General features: G+C 44.0%; 3 protein-coding genes across 5 annotated transcripts in view; 2 read left to right on the forward strand and 1 right to left on the reverse strand.

The window, feature by feature from the left end:
- Eif2ak1 (eukaryotic translation initiation factor 2 alpha kinase 1) overlaps positions 1 to 6,104 on the forward strand; it is a 34,780-nt gene extending 28,676 nt beyond the window's left edge. For both annotated transcript variants that reach the window (XM_012514389.2, XM_023713547.1), the window contains exons 12-15: positions 663 to 777; positions 1,384 to 1,466; positions 3,131 to 3,364; positions 5,762 to 6,104. In XM_012514389.2, the coding sequence (XP_012369843.1) occupies positions 663 to 777; positions 1,384 to 1,466; positions 3,131 to 3,364; positions 5,762 to 5,902 (573 nt within the window). In that variant the 3' untranslated portion in view covers positions 5,903 to 6,104. The remainder of the gene's footprint in view (positions 1 to 662; positions 778 to 1,383; positions 1,467 to 3,130; positions 3,365 to 5,761) is intronic.
- A 103-nt stretch (positions 6,105 to 6,207) lies between these two features.
- On the reverse strand, positions 6,208 to 15,851 carry Aimp2 (aminoacyl tRNA synthetase complex interacting multifunctional protein 2). Of its 2 annotated transcripts, none has more exons than XM_004629624.2 (4): positions 15,621 to 15,851; positions 9,825 to 10,031; positions 7,775 to 8,006; positions 6,208 to 6,723 (listed from the first exon to the last, which is right to left on the reverse strand). In XM_004629624.2, the coding sequence occupies exons 1-4, from the start codon at positions 15,753 to 15,755 to the stop codon at positions 6,335 to 6,337; spliced, it is 963 nt and encodes a 320-aa protein (XP_004629681.1). In that variant the 5' UTR covers positions 15,756 to 15,851; the 3' UTR covers positions 6,208 to 6,334. The 2 variants fall into 2 exon arrangements, with proteins under 2 accessions (XP_004629681.1, XP_023569317.1); XM_023713549.1 differs by having other exon boundaries at positions 15,741 to 15,845.
- Positions 15,852 to 15,973: 122 nt separating this feature from the next.
- Pms2 (PMS1 homolog 2, mismatch repair system component) overlaps positions 15,974 to 18,964 on the forward strand; it is a 28,716-nt gene continuing 25,725 nt past the window's right edge. The window contains exons 1-2 of the mRNA XM_023713550.1: positions 15,974 to 16,116; positions 18,530 to 18,669. Coding sequence (XP_023569318.1) covers positions 16,094 to 16,116; positions 18,530 to 18,669 — 163 coding nt within the window. The 5' untranslated portion in view covers positions 15,974 to 16,093. The remainder of the gene's footprint in view (positions 16,117 to 18,529; positions 18,670 to 18,964) is intronic.

Here is an 18,964-nt window from a genome sequence, read left to right on the forward strand (position 1 = left end):
TTTTTTTTTTTTGTACCTGGGATTGAACTCAGGACCTTGTACTTGCCAGGAAGGCACTTGTGCCACTGGGCCTTATCTCCAGCCCAACACACTGGCTAATATATGTCATCTGTGAGCTTTAAAAAATATCAAAGTTGCTTGTCACAGTGCTACACAAGTAATCCCAGCTACTTGGAAAGCAAAGAGGAGGATTATGAGCAGGACTGAGGTCTAGCTCAGTAGTACAGAAAGCGCATGCTCACCACTTGCAAGGTCCTGGGTTTCATCCCCAGCACCAAAAATAAACCCCAAAGTTTTTCATTAAAAAAATGTCAGCCTTTGACTGTTGGTGAAGACATTTTAAAAGTGTATCAGGTGGGATCCCCTGTCAGGATTGAGAAATACTTGTGTATGAAGCATGTTTTACATTGATTGATGCTTTTCAAATCTGAAACAACTTTTAGACTTAAAAAGTATGCTTGTGTCCACCCCAGGAATTCATATTTCATTCATCTGGGTAAGTATGGACATTGAGGATTCTCTTTTAAGTCTTCTGATTATTCTAAAGTACAGCCAAACTTGAGAACTGTTGGGGCTGCTTGCCCCTGAGTTGGACAATCTTAGCACCTAAGTTTTTACTGCTTAAGAAAATTATGGAATTGACTTGTTCTGTTTATTTATAGCCTAGAAATATTTTTCTTCATGGCCCTGATCAGCAAGTAAAAATAGGAGATTTTGGCTTGGCCTGCACAGACATCATACAGAAGAATGTGGACTGGACCAGTGGAAATGGGAAGGGTAAATTTTTTTGTTTTTTTAAATTTTATATTCAAAAGGAAACATGGTTAAGACAAGGCGTGGTGGCATGTGCCTGTAATCTCAGCGCTTGAGAGACTAAAAACAGGAGGGTCAGCATGAATCCAATCTGTTTAGTGAGACCGTGTACTAAGTACATAAAAAAAAGTAAACATAAACATACCAGTATTTAGAGAGAATCATAAGCCAGCCATGGTGGCACACACCTGCAATCCCAGTACTCAGGAAGCTGATACAAAAAGATCACTTTGAATTGGAGACCAACCTGGGCTACATAGTGAGTTTAAAGCTAGCCTGAACTACCTAGTAAGACCTTGTCTCAAAAAAAAAAAAAAAAAAAAGAGAGACAAGAGAATCATAAGAACGTAATAATAAAGCTAGGACAGAAGCAACCATTGTTCCCCCTAGGACAGTGATGGCAAACCTTTTAGAGCTTCCCATGATAGTAAACAGTTGGCTGTGGCCCATGTGTACAGCTTCACCACCATGGCCTTAGGAGCTGAAGAGCCCTGCTCACAGCAGGCAGTCTCCTTAATGGTCTCTGTGTTACTACTGCAGTGTTTCACACCTGCCTTTCTAAATTCATAGGAACATCAATACACACTTCCAGAGTGGGAACCTGTCTGTATGCTTCTCCGGAGCAGTTGGAAGGATCTGAGTACGATGCCAAGGTAATAGTTATTACTTTTTCTTTTGACTTACTCTATAATTTTTTTTTTTTTTTTTCAGAACTGGGGTTGAACTCAGGCCCTTGTGCTTGCTAGGCAAGCACTTATTCTACTGAGCTATATCTCCAGCCCCTTTACTCTATAATTTTAACCTTATTGCAAATGCAGAGTTCTAGGTAAGGGTGTTTTTGGAGACATTTGAGTTCTGTAGATGATCTGTTGATGAAACTCTCCTAAGTAGCTTCATTTTATCTTATTTGAGGAGGATTGCAAGTTCAATCCCTGCCTGATTGGTTTAGCAAGACCTGACTAAAAATAAAAAATGGCCAGAGCCATAGCTCAGTACAAAAGCACTGGGTTTAATCCCCAGTGCCCTTCCATTCCTAAAGTTTCATTTCTTAGCCAAATCTGACTTTTTAGGGGGTACCAGGAATTGAACTCATGGCCTCACACTTGCCAGGCAGGCAGGCAGGCAGGCACTGTGCCACTGAACTAAGTCCCTGGCCCTGTGTTACCCTTTGGGCTACCTCTCTAAATCTGTGGATGTCACAGGGTTTTCCACTGAAAATGTCACCATTCATTTTAGGGAACTAGAATCTAAACAGACCTGTCCTTAGCCTTTTGTTCTTCTCACTTGAAGCTTAAACACATGACACAAGGGAAGGAAGCTTGCTATTTGACTCCCTGCGTAAGACAATGAATATAAAGTTTTAATCCTCATTGAAGAAATGCTAAAGTAAATCCTCTTTTCAAAATAATAGCCTTAGGGTTAGCAAGATAGCTCAGCGGTCTGAAGCGTCTGTTTAGGCAAGCACGCAGGGACTGGGAAAAATAAAAAATAAAATAACTTTGTACATTTTCTTTCAGGATGACTCATTCAGTTTTTTAGCAATTGGGAAAGAACTGCCAGAAAAAGACCACAGCTGCACCTAAAAGCCAATGTAGTAAAGACTTTCTAAAAGCTACTTTTAGGAAAGCAGCAGATTTTACAGTTCAGAAATGTTATCCAGAATGCTTAATTACAAGTAGAGGCAGAGGTGAAGCCAGTGGAAAAGCTGGGGACAGTCCCTGACTCTAAAATGAGTAGTCCTACGCTCTTACCACTCTGTTTGGGTCAGGCCTAAGTTGTCATGGAGTGGTGAAGACAGTGGCAGGGCTGGTGACGGCTGTGGGTGGTGGGGGATATCCTTGCCTTCACCTGACCATCCATTCTGCAAACCCATGCATACCCCTGCTGGATATTTAAGAAATGGCTTGCTGGGCATGCTGGCTGGCACATGCTTGTAATTCTAGACTGTGGGAGGCTGAGGCAAGACGACCAAATTTGGTCCTAGCCTGGACAACTTAGTAACTTTAACAAGACCCTATCTCTATAAAGAAAATGTATAAAAAGGGCTAAGGATGTAGCTCAGTGTGAAGGCCCTGGGCTCAGTTCCCAGTACTGCTCTGCCCATCCCCACAAGAGAGACCGTTGTGGTCATGTCTCTCCTAAAGTAGACACCTGGTTCTGTGAGGCATGCTTCATCCTTCTATGTTCCCTTCTTTATAGGTGACTAAGTCCTCATTCATAGAAATCCTTACTTGCTGGAGAAGTATGTACACAGCACTTGTCATGTTAGTCTAACTTCTTATTTCACTCTTGAACCACCTTTGTCCTCCTTTTCCAGTCAGACATGTACAGCTTGGGTGTGATCCTGCTTGAGCTCTTTCAGCCGTTCGGGACAGAGATGGAGCGAGCAGCAGTTCTAAGGGATGTAAGAACTGGTCGGATACCTGAGTCCCTCAGTAAAAGGTGCCCAGTGCAGGCCAAATACGTCCAGCACCTGACCAGCAGGAACGCAGCCCAGAGACCGTCTGCTCATCAGCTGCTGCAGAGTGAACTTTTCCAAACTCCTGGAAATGTATGGAACTTTGTTTAATACTGGGGTATACTAAGCTTTTAAAGCAGAATTTGTTTATTAATCCTATTTCATGAAGAATAATCAAGCTTTGAATAAGATTTGCTGCAGGAAACAAAATAGTTCAACCCAGTGTCACAGTTCCTTAACAGTATATCTAGTACCAAGTTTATACCAAAAGCACAGTTATGTTCATAGTTCCCCAAAACCAGTTGACTCGGGGGCTGGTGAGATGGCTCAGTGGTCTGAAGCACCTACTTAGAACAAGCTAAGCTAAGCAAAAGCACAGCATCTGCGGTTCATTCCCCAGCACCACATGCCAGCCAGCCCCGCCTCCTGGGCCCCGCCCCCTGGTGGGCTGAGCTGGCCACACACACACACACACACACACACATTTAAAAAAAAATTAAAAAAAACCAGTAGACTCACTACCAACTGTCTGTTCTAAAGATAGTGGGCATAGTGATAGTGGCACACAGCTATAATCCTCTGGGAAGCTGAGAAAGATCACAAGTTAAAGCCCAGCCTCGGCAACCTAGTCACTTAGCAAGACCTTATCTCAGAAAAAAGGCTAGGGATAGTGTAGCACAAGGGTCCCACATGTGATACCCAGAGCTGCCCCATTTGTGTGTGTGCTTCATTTCCTTTCTGAACTGTTAGAAAAGTACATCCTAGTCAAAAGGGACACACCAAAGGGTAAAAGAGTATTAATTCTGGAAAGGAGTTAATGGTAGCAGACTGCCACTTTTTTTGAGGCAGGGATTCACTGTAGTTCAAGCTGGTTTTGAACTGACTGTATTGCCAGGGTTGGGCTTGAATTTGTGGTGATCCTCCTGCCTCAGCCTGTCAGTGCTGGGATTACAGGTGTGTGCCACTACACTTGGCTGCCTTCACCACTGAGCTTTTAGAGTCTGACTGTTACATTGGTTTTTAGTCCTCTGGTGTGGTATTTCTTCAGGGTAGCCCATTCCCTTCCTGATAGGCGATTCAGTGCCAAGTCTGTGTATACTGGAAAGGGTGGGTGATTCATTCACTGTTCCTCCAGAAACTGATTCTAAAGTATGCTCATAATAGATTCTCCAGTACTTTGCTACACAAATTATGGTTTTAGGCCAGCTGCAGCAGTGCTACCCAGAGTGCTCCTAATGTTGCGTCAGAATCAGCTCAGCAGGATTCTCAAGTGATCTGCAGGGTGTGATCAGCAGTGCTGTCTGGGGCAGCAGAATTTTCTTGGGAGCTGATAGAAGCATCCTCAGACCCTCTCTTGCCTGAGCCCATTAAGAGAAACTCTCAGGGGCGAGAGATAAGGGTCAGCAGTCTGTAGCATGACTACCTTTGAAGTGACGCGGTCACGTGGTGGTTTGCGAGCCACAAATGTTGAAGAGGCACTAGGGGTGCAGCGTGTGGTAACTTGCTGATAGCAGACTCCCTTAAGGAAATCAGTTGATTTGAATTTGCTTATTAATTTTCAGGTAAAACATTTATAAACTTAAATGCGGGAGAGGTATATATAATACTCATTGAAGTTTTTTTGAAAATTGCATATATGAAAGTTAACCAGTTCACTTTTCTGATGCCATTTAATTGTAACTGACATTTTGCTCCTAGCATCATCCTCTTTTATTACTTGGCTGCACTTTCATCTTCGCTGGCCAGTATCTTCTATTTATCCCTTCTTTAACCACCTACCAGCCATTTAAATACAGAATGATCCAAAATTGTATCTTCTTAGTGATTTGTATAACAGGAAATACAAGAATTTAACCAAATTTATGCAGTACTCAACTGGTTGAAGTAACACCTGCCTGAGCAGTGTGTGGGACAGTACAGAAGCAAATGTGCTGCCTGAGGGATACCCAGGGTAACTAAATGGTTAAAAATCTCACATAGGCTGTGCACTGGAAGACACAGGGGCAACACAGCACGTAGCTGAGAACTAAAAGCTGCGGTGACCAAGCAGAGTCTGACACAAGCCACTTGATGGGCCTTGATGAGAACATGCTGTGTTTATGTTTTCGGTTGAAGGCAGTGCAGTTATAGTAAGTAAAGTGGTATCTCTGTTCACAAACTTAATTTGTTCTATGATCTTGGAAAAGATGGCTACGTTCGTGTTTGTGGGAAAGGTGGCTGTGGTCATGTTTGTTACCTGATGCAGTTTACAACAAAAACAGAATTTTACAAAATGTTTGTTTGAGTCAAAATTGTGTGCAAACAAAAGTGCTCGTGAACTGAGGTACCACTCTAAGTGACAGCTGACATTCCAGCCATGCCACTGGGTGGCTGGTGACACTTAAACTTGACAACTAGAATTCATGCACTGAGGAATTGTGCAAAGTGAATACTACCTATATATTTAAAATACTATATTTTAATCAAGTTTAAAATTTCCTCTCTTTACAGGTTAATCTCACCCTACAGATGAAGATAATAGAGCAAGAAAAAGAAATTGAAGCACTGAAGCAGGAGCTAAGGCGCCTTTCTCGGGACAGAGGGGTGAAGGAGGGTATGGAAAGTGAGGACACACTGTCTAGCCTTAACTAGGCTATATTAATAATATGAAAATGGACTCTCGAAACAGTCAACTGGAATGTAAATTTTCAGTCTTAATGTACAGAATATGATTTCTTGGTTGTGTTTAATAAGCCTATTAAGACTTCTGGAAGCTGTGAAAGTGTATGTGGCTACCTTTTCCTTTAGTTCTTTCATGCCCTAAGACTGCTCAACATGAAACCTATTCTGAAATATTACGTACCTCAGTGTCCCAGGAAGTCACTGCTATAATTAGCAGTCCTCATGGTATACTCCAAATAATCATGCAGAATAAACTGACATAAACCCAAACTCACAATTAAATGATTTTATTGACACTTGACAACTGGCCTAAATACAAAAGACTGATTCTGCTTGTAAGTCTCTTTACTGACAGTAGGCATGAGGCAGCATCATTCTTAGAATTGAACCAGTTACTGGAATTCACTTAAGCAGCTTGAGGGCAGTGTTGAAAGGGGCCAGGTTTTCACAGGACTTCAGCCATCGCTGCACGTTGGCAGGTGCTGCCATGCTGCAGCCCCCGGTCTGCTGGAGCACAGACCAGATCACCACATCGGCCACAGTGAGCTCATTCCCAACCAGCCATGGGCTCTTCCCCAGAGCAGAGTTCATGGAGCGGAAAACAGCTGCTTTTTCTTTACTACTCCCCTCTTTTAGCTGAAAAATAGCGATATCTACCCAGCTGTCTATAAGGGTTAAGGTCACAGCATTGTGCTTCTGGCCAAAGAGAGAGAACAAGAAACGTGCAATGTTCCCTTCTCCTTCAATGGGGCACATCGTCTGCACACTGAACTTCATCTGAGTCTTGGGCACTGAAAAGGAAAAACACACCATGTAGCGTTAACCACAGGAGTAGCCAAGAAGTGGCATTCTTGTGCTGTGTGGAAGGAGGAAGTCACATAGAATCCACCAGTGTATTTTCTAAATCTTCACATTTTACATCTGTCTCCAAGGTTTAATATGCAAGACTCTTAAAGTGTTCAAAGGAAGGAACAACTGGGATGAGGGAAAGGAGAAAAGGAAAAAAAAGGTAGTACAAAAATCAGTAGTAATTGTACTGCTGATTTTTACTGGTCTATTGAAAGGAGCAATTAATGCTAAAATTTTTTTGTTTTCCTTTTAATTTTTTTGACCAATTTTGTATATGTTTATCTGGTAATCTAAACTAAGACAACAATATGCAATATAACAACCATTGTTGAATTCTTACCTTGTTCGGTGAAATTCTGTATTGTTTCTAATATTTTTTCTATTATCATTAAAAAAAATTAAAACATTTACCAGATGTTATTTGGAAATAAAATTTTTAAAAATGCTAAGTATGATAAAAGAAAAAGTAACCAAGTAGCCCTTTAGGTTTTCAAGCTAGAAAGGGACCTCAGACCACCTTTTCTAACACTTGTGCTGAAGGATTTGGAGGCTACGGTTAGGAAACCAGGCATCTCCTGCACTAGCCTGGGGACAGTTTGCCCTTACAACTTCTCTACATAGGGGTGCCGAGGAAGTTAAGGCATCACTGGAGGACATTAACTCACTACTGTCTGTATAAACCTCACCAGGACAGGTATGTACCACTGGGATTATGAATAAACAATACTCTGCCATCCTTTGAGACTTAGAAGAAAACATTAGTGTCCTTGGAGCAAGTTTTAGAATGTGGAGGCCAGAGGGCTGTGCCTGGTTGGAAAGAAATCCCTTTTCCCATACTTGGAATTCCCTGTAGGTGTGTCCTTGAGAGGCCCGGACCTAATAACAGCAAAGAGCTTTATCTGTGTACTGAATGTCTGAACTCCCCTGCCTCCTGCCCAAACCACAGCATGCAACTCCTCGCACAGTACCTTCAACCTGGCCTTCTCTACTTACCATTCTTCCAAATTAAGGTAAAGCCCAGCTGATACTCATGACGGGCCTGTTTTCTAGTCTGTTCCCCAAAGCACTTGAGAAGATTCTCAGGCACGCTCTTGACAGATGAATGTGTGTGGACCATGGACAGGACCCTGTAGCGCTCACAGAGCAGCCTGTGCAGCACGAGCAGGGAGAGGGGAGGCGAGGCCGGGTTTGCGTTGATCACAATGTCTTTCAGTGCCCCATAATCCTGGGGGAAGATCAGAACCACATAGCCAGTGTGAGCAATCTGGAGTGCAGTTTTACCAGGTGCTACCCTACGAATTTAACCAGGGTCATTTCACTGAATCCTTGGCTCCCATGAGGAAAGTGTCATGAATACCCTCAATGAACAGCTGGAAACATTTGCGTCACAGGGAGGCAAACTTTTCCAAGGTTCACTGAACTCCATAAGCAGGGAAGCTGGGAAGTGAGTTGACTGCGTCTCTTGACCCCTCCACTGCTGGCTTCCCACAAAGAAAAAGTGTACTTTGTTATCAGATTCATGTGACAATGAGTCAGAGATGACACTTCCATTTGTCCTTTTCTCCTAGGAGATGAAACTATGTTAAAAACGCACACATACCATTCTTCTAGCCACCAACTCTAACACTGACCAAGTGGCATCTGTATCCATTTGTGTTCATCAAGTGTTTCAATGAAGAGTGCCTTGAAACGGTCTTGACTCTAGAGGTCATTGTGATGAGGGGAAAGGACAGTGTGCAACACTGACTAAATGCCAAGACTTGTAGCCACTTAAGAGGATTTTATTTCTCTTCTTTCATTCTAATAGTGAACGTCATGCTGGGTGCGGTAGCATGTATGTGTAATCCCAGCCCTCAGGAAGCTGAAGCAGAAGGACTGCTGTGAGTCTGAAGCCAGCCTGAATTACAAAGTGAGACCCGGTCTCAAAACAACTATAAGAACATTCATGTAGACATTCACAGTGGTGCTTAGGCCTTTTCCAAAAAGCCTGCCATTTACTCAGTACCCTTCGCGCCAAGCTAGGCTGAATGCTCTGTAGTTCTCTGAACAGATCACGTTACTTGATACTGCCTATAAGGTATCAAAATTCATCTTGAGCACCACGTGCTGAGAAGCTTGTCCAGCACGATGAAAAATCACTGTGCCTGCTCCCAGACTCGCCTCCAGACTATGCCTCCCTTGGAGCTTGGTCAGTCTTGCTGAGTCCTTAGTATACAAAAAACATGTATAGAATGAATGCATGGGCAGGGGAAGGAACACAACAAGGCGAGAGCACTGAAGTTGGCAGAAACAGAAAACCTTGGGTGACATACTGCAACCTTGCTTCCACTTTTTAGGTCTCTGATTTGTACCATTTCACCACCAGTCCTACTAATAAATAGTAGGGACTCTTCAGGTAAACCCTTTGATGCCACTTTATAATTTTATAATGTAAGACATCCTTTGTGTATGGGATTGCCCACTAAACTAGCTGACGCCTGTAAACAACCACGAAGGCTGGCTGACACAACTTTTAATAAAGCATACTGAATTTAAGCAAGACATCCAAAGGGGTGCTGGGGAGATAGTTCAGCAGCACAGTACCTGCCTGGCAAGCACAAGGTCCTGAGTTTGAGTCCCAGTACCAAAAAAAAAAAAAAGCATCCTACGTATGAGTGGCTTCCAGGCTGTAATGTATGGGCTTCTCTCGGAGTCAAAGCCGCTTCTGCTGAGCCAAACCAGGCGGGACCTGCTCCTCTGAGGTGTGGAGGCTGTTGGACAGACCTCAGATGACAAGCAGCCATGAATCTTGACTCCCTTCTCTGCCTCTCACTCCACCTTGTTCTCTACTCTCGCTGAGAAGTCAGGAGGCAGCTTTGCAGCTTGCTTTGGCTTCACTCATGCCACGCGCATCTGTATGGCCAGGCATGATCATTTAGGGGCAAATAACAAGTGCTCCACGTTGGAGGCCCAGATGGCCAAGGCACAATCACACTGAGACAATTTTCTGGCACTAGTAACTACCTAGCACACAGGTATCTCTTGGCTTTTGAAACAAACCTACCTTTCCAAGCACTGAATTCAAGTCCAATGCATTGGTTGTCAGAGCACTGGGCTCATCTGCTTGGATGATGTTGGTTACATCCACATCGGCATCAGGGGTGTGAATCATCTTGGAGAGACCATCAACTGCAGCTTTCAACTCGTATAAACGTTTTAAAATATCATCCTGGCGGGACTCGAGAGCTTGCAGAGAGGGGTCTAATGCTTCCTAAGGAAACCAACAACCAAGCAGTCATTTCCTCTCACAAAGTGGTATGATAAATGTGATCACTTTTCTTAGTTTGTCCCATGCACTAACAAACCTCCCTCCCTTTAAAACACATTATAAGTTGGGTGTGGTGGTGGGTGCCTGGAATCCTAGCACTCTGGGAGGCTGACGTGGGAAGACTGAAAGTTTGAGCCCAACCTGGGCAACTTAGTGATTCAATGAGACCAAAAAAAAATTGGGGCTGGTGATGGCTCAGTGGTCTAAAGCACCTACTTAGAACAAGCTTAGTAAAGCACAGGGACCGCGGTTCAATCCCCCAGCACCACATGCCAGCCAGCCCCGCCCCCTGGTGGGCTGAGCTGACCACACACACACACACACACACACACACACACACACACATAAATAAACAAAGTTTAAATAAAATAAAATAAAAAAGGGGGCCGGGGAGAAAGCTCAGCAGAATAAGCGCCTGCCTGATAAGCACAAGATCCTGAGTTCAATCCCCGGCACCTCAAAAATAAATAAATAAATAAATAAATATAAATTTTGAAAGGGGCTGGTCAGACAGCTCAGAGGATTAAAGCACCTGCATAGGCAGATGCAGGGACCGGGGTTTGATCCCTGACATGCTGTACTGGGCCCTGCCCCCAGGGTGCACTGAGACGGCAACTGAGACTGGGCATGGTGGCACATGCTTGTATTCCCAGCACTTGGGAGGCTGAAAACAGGAGGATCACTAGGAGTCCTATCTTTGTAGTGAGACCCTGTATACCTTGTACTAAGCACATTTAAAAAATTAGTAAAAAAGGTCTAGTGATAAAATTTAGTGCAAAGGCCTTGGGGTTTAATCCCCAGTACTGTAAATATACATACATACATCACATCAAAGTGGCGGCTATCTCATTATTAAACAGACCCAAAGATGTTCTAGAATAAAAAATGTGATGTAAAGTCATTTAGAAATGATCTGATCCCTATTTCAAGTAATTCAGCTTGGGGGCCTGGCTCTAGCTCAGTTCTTTAAGTGGCTGCTTCCGCAAACCTGGCAGCCTCAGCTTATTCTAGTTCGATCCCCACAACCCTCCAGCCAGCCAAAAGTGCCCTGAAGGCATTTGAGGAGAAAAAAAAAAAAAAAAATCCTCAAGTAATTCAGCTTAAGAACAGAGAACAGTAGAAAATAAACACAAATTATTCTCTAGTCTTTATTTTAATTAACTTATTTTTAGAGAAAAGGTTTCATTATGTTGTCTAGGTTGACCCCAACCTTCCGGGCTCAAGGGATCCTCTGCCTCAACCTCCTACTGCCCTGAGTACTCTTTTTCTTTGTACTACTGTGAGCTGACCCCCAGAAGCACTGAGCTACATCCCTAGCCCTTTTTAAAATTATTGTTTTATTTTGAGATAAGGTCTTGCTAAGTTGCCAAGATTGGCCTCAGACTCCCCAGTAGCTGGGATTACAGGCATTTGCCACCAGATCAGGCCAGCATTCTTTATTTTTGATAATGAACTAATTCAGTATACTTTTTTTAAGTAAAGAATGATGGGGAGGGGATGAGAGTGGAACTTAATAATTTATACAAATGGAAGGGAAAAGGTAGCTCAGACAAATTTAAAGGTCTCCAGCACAGAAGCAGATTGCGGGCACGGAAATTGACTTCCTGTATAATTTGAGGCAGCACTGGCACCCTCTTGTCTTAGAGTCATCTAGAACAGTCGTGGCAAACCCATGGCACATGTGCAGCAGCAGCCACGCAGACCCCTCTGTCCACACATGAACCAAATCATCCCAGCATCGCCCCAGCACACTGGAACCACGTCCGTGCCCTGTAGGCGTAGTGGTGCCAGGCTATGCTGTCGTGAACCACTGCTCATTAGCTGCCACTCATCCAAGGTTTCACACGGCTGGTTGGTATTCAGGTTTCATTGCAGTAATGGGACTTTGTGGTAAATAAATGGGTTTTGGGTCCTAGTTTGGACACTTAGTCTCTAAAATGTTCACCATCACTGATCTAGAACCTTTCCACTACTGAAATGTGTGACTTCATGAAGTAAAAACTCTTACTATCCCTCAGTCAGGGAATTTTGGGTCCTTCTTGCCTAGTAGGCACTGGCACACAGGAACCAATATTTGCCTATGAGTCGGTCTTTAGTTACAGACTTACTTTAATCCCCTCTGAGTTGAAAGAATACATTAAGCATGAGGAAAATGGCCTCCATCAGAAGAGTCAAGAACACAGCAATGCTCTTGAATTTATTATAAAAAAATAAATACATGGGTCTTTATGACTCAGACCCTGTCTACTTCACCAAATAATTCTTTCCCTTCTCCAGTGCTCTAACTACACGGCACTGTGAGTTCCTAAAACACCATGCTCTCTCCTACTACTGGACCTTTATATACGCTGTTCTGTCTTCTCTGGTTTGGTTAGCTCCTATTTATGATTGGAATTTGAATGTCTGTGGGTCTGTTTACAGTAAAATGGGAGTAGAGAGTACAGTATTTATTCACATGGTGTACAGCAAAGTCCAGCGTTTTGCAACATTTGTTCCTCCGCTAATCATCCACTACCCATCCATCTCACATATCCAACTTCCCAAATATTTCTGGAATCCCCTGGTTTTCAAGTGTAACTCCACTATCAGTGTCCAAGGACAGGCTCCATTTATTACTGGCCCATTTTCTTACTGGTCACTTGTACCCAGTCTGGTCTACCACTGTACTGCTTCCCCCTTAAGATGCCAGCCAGAGAGATTTTAAAAACTATCTTGGCCCAAACTCCTCTGTGCTAACTTTTGGGGCTCTTAGGATACACATGAACCTCTTACCATGGCTTAGTAAACACTTGTATGACCCAGACCCTGTCTACTTCGCCAAATAACTCTTTCCCTTCTTCAGTGTTCTAACTACACTGCACTGTGAGTTCTTAAAACACCACACTGTTCTGTCTTCTCTGGTTTGGTTAGCTCCTATTTATGCTCGGAACTTGATCGCCACTTTCTCACTTCCCCTAGCTTGCTGCTGTGAAGATCAGACAGCAAAGATAAGTAAGCCCATTGACTTCTGGGTAGAACAAAGAATGAAAGATGCCAAATAAATAATGACGTGCTGGGCCTGCAAGAGATAACTCAGTGGACTAAGCATCTGCTTAGACAAGCACAGGGACCAGGGTTCAATTCCTGGCACAACATGCCACATTGGCATACTGAGCCAGTCACAAATACCAGGTATGGTGGCACACGCCTGTACTCCCAGCACTGGGAAGGCTGAAAACAGGAGGATCACTAGAGTCTAAGCTGCATAGTAAGACCCTGTACCAAATACATTAAATAAATAAATAGGTGCTGCCTGGAAATGTTTGAACACAAGATGTGTGACAGGAGTAGTACCCGTGTCATAATAGCTTCATGTTACTCAGTGTTGGTCAACTTAAGCGATATTTCCTATCTCATTTACCCAGCCTATATTTGTGTATTGGTCCTGAACAATCTTGTTCATTTCTCCAAATGACAGCAGGATGAATACCTCTCAGGACCAAAGAAGAAGCTGCCAGCTTCAAAGCACAGTTACTACACACTGAAAATGCCTGGGGTGAGGAGCTACACATGTAATGTGGCCTGTGGTTTCTCAAATGGCTTGACCTACACCCTCTTGATGTGGGTAACAGCAAACTGCTTGAGGCATCTGCTTCGTCTCATCGGTACCTTCCTAAGATGTTGGCCTGTACTTGTTCTTGCTAGGTCTAGACTGTGACCTGATATATATACAAGGCTGTCAGTCCTGCAGTAAACATTGGGGAACCTGTACATGCAGGTAGGAAGCTCTACACGCGGCGGCACGCCACCCCTGGGATAGAGCTTTACCTGGTACATTGGCATCATGGGAACCAAAGGAAGGTAGGTGGCAACCAGGGAACACATACAACCAGAAAGTACCCAGAAGCCACGCACAACCACCAACGACTGCAACCACTTTTCCTTGTGACACTAGCTACTGGTGTTCGAGAACACACAGTTCTTGAGATCAAGAACTACGTGTGTGTATATATACATATATATATATATATATATATGTATATATATATGCTGATTTTTGGTGTTGCTCTCATTTACATTAGATTCACTTGATTTCTAATTGTTTATCTATATTGCCATGCGCCAGATAACTGCTAGACCAGCAGAACTGTGTGTCTTGTGAGTCAGAAGTTCAATCAAAGCCCAAAAGAAGTCAGGCAGCAGACTTAAAATAAAACTTGGTCATGAATCACAGGTGACATCTCCACTCTTGGCTTGCTTTTTGCTTCCTTGGACTGTGCATCTGAAGGGGCACTGGGCCATGGCTCTGTGGCACTCTCTAGTTGAAGGGCCATTGAACCATATCTGCTATTTTTGTCTTTAGCTCTGTGGTGAAACAACTGCTAATGTCACTGGGTTTCAAATTAAGTTAACCATCTCCCTTCTGAACTAAGCAGAAAGTGATGAAGATAATTGATAACACATTGTGGAAAACTGACCACAAAAGTTATCCATTCCTTTCCTGTCCCAACATTTCTCCCTTGGAGACTTCAGATCTGTATTTGTAATAAATAAAAAGGCAGATGATCTGAATGAAAGAGTAGAAGGTACTTACAAAAGTTGTAGTCAAAATGGCCAGGAAACACAAAAAGGCGCTCAACTTAGAAAATGAGGAAATCTAAATGAAATCTACAATTAGGATGACTACAGCACACCCACCAGCTTTGCAGAGTGCAAACGTCAGGAGAAATTCTCCAAGGCTGGTGAGAACATCAACCAGTATAACCACTTTAGGAAGTAATTCATCCAGTTAAAGTGGAAGACAGACTCCATCGGGCCAGTAATCTTGTTCTTTAGAATAAAGCTCCTAAGAATATTCACCGCAGAATTATTCATAACACCATAAGATGGAAAACGACCCAGGGCCCATGAGCAGCTGGAGGGATAAGTAGTGGTGGAACAACACACTGCAGAGAAGAGGATGACTTCCTTGTTACAATCAAATGACACACTTAAGTCTACAAAAAAAAAAAAGAAAAAGCCAGCCATACAGATATAAGGCTTCTGCTCACATCAACACAACTGATGATGCATAATTAGATGCCAAAATAATAACAGAAAACCAAATAAAGATCTTGGGGGCAAAACTGTAAAATGGGCCGCCGACAGTGCGTGTCCACCTCTATGGTGATAACCCTGAGGTTTGCTCCGCAATTCCCCAAAATGAGTGTTTATAAATTATTTGCTTTCCTGTGCGGCAAAACTTCGTAATAAAAAGTTTAGCTATATGCCAAAAAATAAAGGTGGACAGGTTTTTTTTTTTTTAAATAAAAAGTTAGGGTGTCTCGTTGATTGGTAAGCTCACAAGGCCACGGTGAGGTTGGGGGCCGGATTGGACTTGGCACCCCTTGGCACCCACTGATGGCTCCACCCAGATGAGAAACGAGGGCCAGAGACAGGGGACCACAGCCCAGCGGCACTGCGGCGCCAGTGCAGTGAACCAGCGCGAGGTGATGGGGCAGGGCCCGGCCCAACCACGGCGCGTGCGCACTGAGCAGAGGCCCGTACTCCTACCTGCACGTGGCCCGCATGGGGCGTAGGGCTGCTGGTCCGGCAGTGCACGTTGGGGAGCCTGTACATGCAGGTAGGAAGCTCTACACGCAGCGGCGCGCCGCCCCCGTGATAGGGCTTTACCTGGTACATCGGCATCGCGGGAACCAAAGGAAGGAAGGTGGCGACCGTGGGTCACGTACGCTCAGAAAGCGCCCCGAAACCACGCACAACCGCCACGACTGCGGCCACTTTTCCTTGCGACACTCGCTACTGGCGTTCGAGAACTCTCAGTTCTTGCGCTGTAATTGGCTCGGGTGTTATCGACGTCATCGAGTCGACGTTTGAGAGAACCAATCAGCGAGAAGGAAGTGTGGGAAGCATTTTTGCCACCCTACCCGGAAGGGATGCTACTCAGCTGCGGGGGCGGCCATTGAGTGAGTGGGCGGGGCGGCGGGAACTCTCGCCCTACCTCACGCGGGAGGCGGTCTTCGTCCATGGAGCTGGCCGAGCGAGCGAGGTGAGCGGGGCTGCGGTGTTCTCTCGGGTCCCCTTGTCGGAGGCCCGCGGCGTCCCAGGTCCCGAGAAAGGTCGGGAAATGGTCGAGGCGCGCGCGTGGCGAGCCCAGGAGCGCGTTTTCAGCGGGTCGTGGCGCCCGCGGGCGGCGAGCGAGGGATCGGCACCTTGGGGTGCTTGGCGCCCGCGTCCCAGCCTTTCTGATGGCGATCCTGAAACCGAAGCAGGACCTCCCGGTAGTCTGTCATTCTTTAGTTGAAGTTATTAGGGGAAGAGAGGAGCTTCAAGGCGCACACTAATTTACATAGTTGTATGGGTGTTTGGGTTTTTTTGTCGGAACCGGGGATTGAACTCAGGCCTTTGCACTTGCCAGGCAAACGCTTACTCTACTGAGCCGTCTCCCCGGCCTGCACGAGTTTTTAAAATGCAGGGCCGTGTGCTGGGGAAACCTACCGCAGGACTCCCGCCAGAGAACTCACCGGGAGCCAGGTGTAGTGGCAGCCTGTAATCGTAGCGCTCTTGGGGCCTGAGGCAGGAAGATCGCAAGTTCGGGCCCAGTCTGGGAGAATTAGTAAGCCTGTCAAAAAGCAAAGGCTTGAAGATGTAGCTCCCTGTGAAGGCCCTGCGTTCATTCCCCAGAACCCCCTCCTCCCCGGGGATTCGCATTGCTTCTGTTTCTGAATATTTCGTTGCTGGCATACAAGCAGTACCAAATTGTGTTTAGCGGACCTTCTACCAACACAGGTGTGCTCAATATTCAAGAAATTAGCTTTCAATATTTGACTGTCACATCCCTGTGTCCAGCACAATGTAAATATTAAAAACATGAAAATGGACCTATACCCTATAGTGTATTACTAATTAGATAAGTTAGTTTTCAGAGCTGTTTCCTTTTTATGTGAGATCATCCACATATAAACATTTCATGTTATAGACAAGTGAGATTCTTTGCAAGTAGAACGAACATTAAAGAAGTTTGTTTATTCTCTTTTTGTGTGGGGCGTATTGCAAGCGGCCTTTGTGTTGGATCCTGTGCGAAATTCGCAGATTTCCAGGAAGGCGCCTGTGTTCCGTTATATCCGGGTTATGGGATGATTTACTAAAAATTGCTACATTAATGAAAATGGGAGGGTTGGGGAGATGGCTCAGTAGAAAGCGCAAGGTCCTGAGTTCAATCCCCGGTTCTGAAAAAAAAAAAAAAAAAAAAAAAAAAAAAAAAAAGAAAGAAAGAAAGAAAGAGGGAAATACGCCCTGGAGATGCGCAGGAGTTAGCTAGAGAGAGGAGAAAGCAGAAGCAGGGGAGACAGAGTTACTTGGATACAAAGCAATGTCTATGAGCTTGTTCTATTCCGAAAATGGTTGTTTACTGTGATTAAAGTGGGATACATGGGGAAAGGCAAGAAAGCATTGGGGCCTAGTCATAACTAGCTTTTTCCAGATGGAGAATTTGCACTGAGCAACCCTCTCCACCCACACTCCTTTAGTTTGAGACAAAAACTGACTGAGTTGCTAAACTGCCCAGATTGCCTTAAGTACAGGTGTGTGCCACCACCCTGGGCTTTATAACTAGATTTTAAACAGTATAATGGGCAGTGGAGCATTGGTGACTTTTTTAGCCTAGAAATTATTTGGTCAGATTTGTGGTATTATTATTATCATTATTATTTTGATACAGGGTCTCACTACCCAGTTTACACTCATAGTGATCTTCCTGTCTCAGCCTCCCCAGTGCTGGAGTTACAGGTGTGTGCCACCACTTCCAGTTTTGGGTCCCGCACAGTGGGAGCCAGCAGGGCATGTAGTACCAAGAATTGAACTCGGGACCTAAGCTAGTCAGGCAGGTGCTTACACTGCTGAGCTATCTCTCCAGCCTAGATTCTGGTTTTAGAGGTCTGGAGACAAAATGGTTGCAAAACTCTGAAAGCCAGTACAAGAAGAACTTGGAGGGTTTTTGCCACATCAGCATTAGGCACCTTGGAATTTGATTTGACGTTTCAAAATTAACTGTGGGGATTATTATTATAGTACTTTCTAACATGGTTTGGCATAAACATCATTCCTCTTGTTTTTTTTAAATTATGTTAGAAATGTTTTCACTTTTTGAGAAAAGTTCTATTGTTTTAAAAGATTATGTAGCCTGAGGGATACAGTATGTTTCTTTCAGGCAAACACATATATGATTACATTTTAAATATTGAATGTGAAGCATCTATTCAAAAGTATCTTTGACAGATATTTAACAATTATAAAACAGTACTTTTGTTTGTAAGCATAATAAATGGGTATGGATACAGTCAATAAAGAGATTAAACTCACTGGTAACTGGTGATTCCTATCCCATTGTTAAAATTAGAATGAAAATACATTACTTGCTTTGTTTGAATGCTTGCTTTGTTTATTGTAACTGATTTCTTTAGTACAGAATCTGCCAAGGCCATCAAAGCTATTGATGGGAAATCAGTCCATCAGATTTGTTCTGGACAAGTGGTACTAAGTCTGAGCACTGCTGTGAAGGAGTTGGTAGAAAATAGTGTGGATGCTGGTGCCACTAATATTGGTAAGTTCAGCAAAGTTGGGTTTTTTTTGTTTGTTTTTTTTTCAGAACTGGGGATTGAACTCAGACCCTTGCGCTTACCAGGGAAGCACTTATTCTATTGAGCCATCTCCTGGGCCCCCGCAGCAAAGTTTTAAGCTGCAAGTTTTTGTTTTGTTTTTTTCCCATAATTTTATTGAGAAACAAATAGCAGTGAGACAGTTTCAAACCAAATTGATAGGACAGTTTCAATAATTAACACATTGCATACATTCTTCCTAGTGGTTAATTGCTGTACAAGATGCAGACATGATATCCT

Source organism: Octodon degus, unplaced genomic scaffold (genome assembly GCF_000260255.1).
Source record: "Octodon degus isolate 3935 unplaced genomic scaffold, OctDeg1.0 scaffold00031, whole genome shotgun sequence".
Taxonomy (NCBI): domain Eukaryota; kingdom Metazoa; phylum Chordata; class Mammalia; order Rodentia; family Octodontidae; genus Octodon; species Octodon degus.

What these genes read in the sequence shown, in the direction of transcription:
- Aimp2 (XM_004629624.2), bottom strand. Translation starts at nt 15,755, where the DNA reads ATGCCGATGTACCAGGTAAAGCCCTATCACGGGGGCGGCGCGCCGCTG. An exon ending in CCCATGCGGGCCACGTGCAG is followed by an intron (nt 10,032 to 15,620) that starts GTAGGAGTACGG and finishes TGGTTTCCTTAG; the next exon opens with GAAGCATTAGACCCCTCTCT. An exon ending in TACCTTAATTTGGAAGAATG is followed by an intron (nt 6,724 to 7,774) that starts GTAAGTAGAGAA and finishes TTTCCTTTTCAG; the next exon opens with TGCCCAAGACTCAGATGAAG.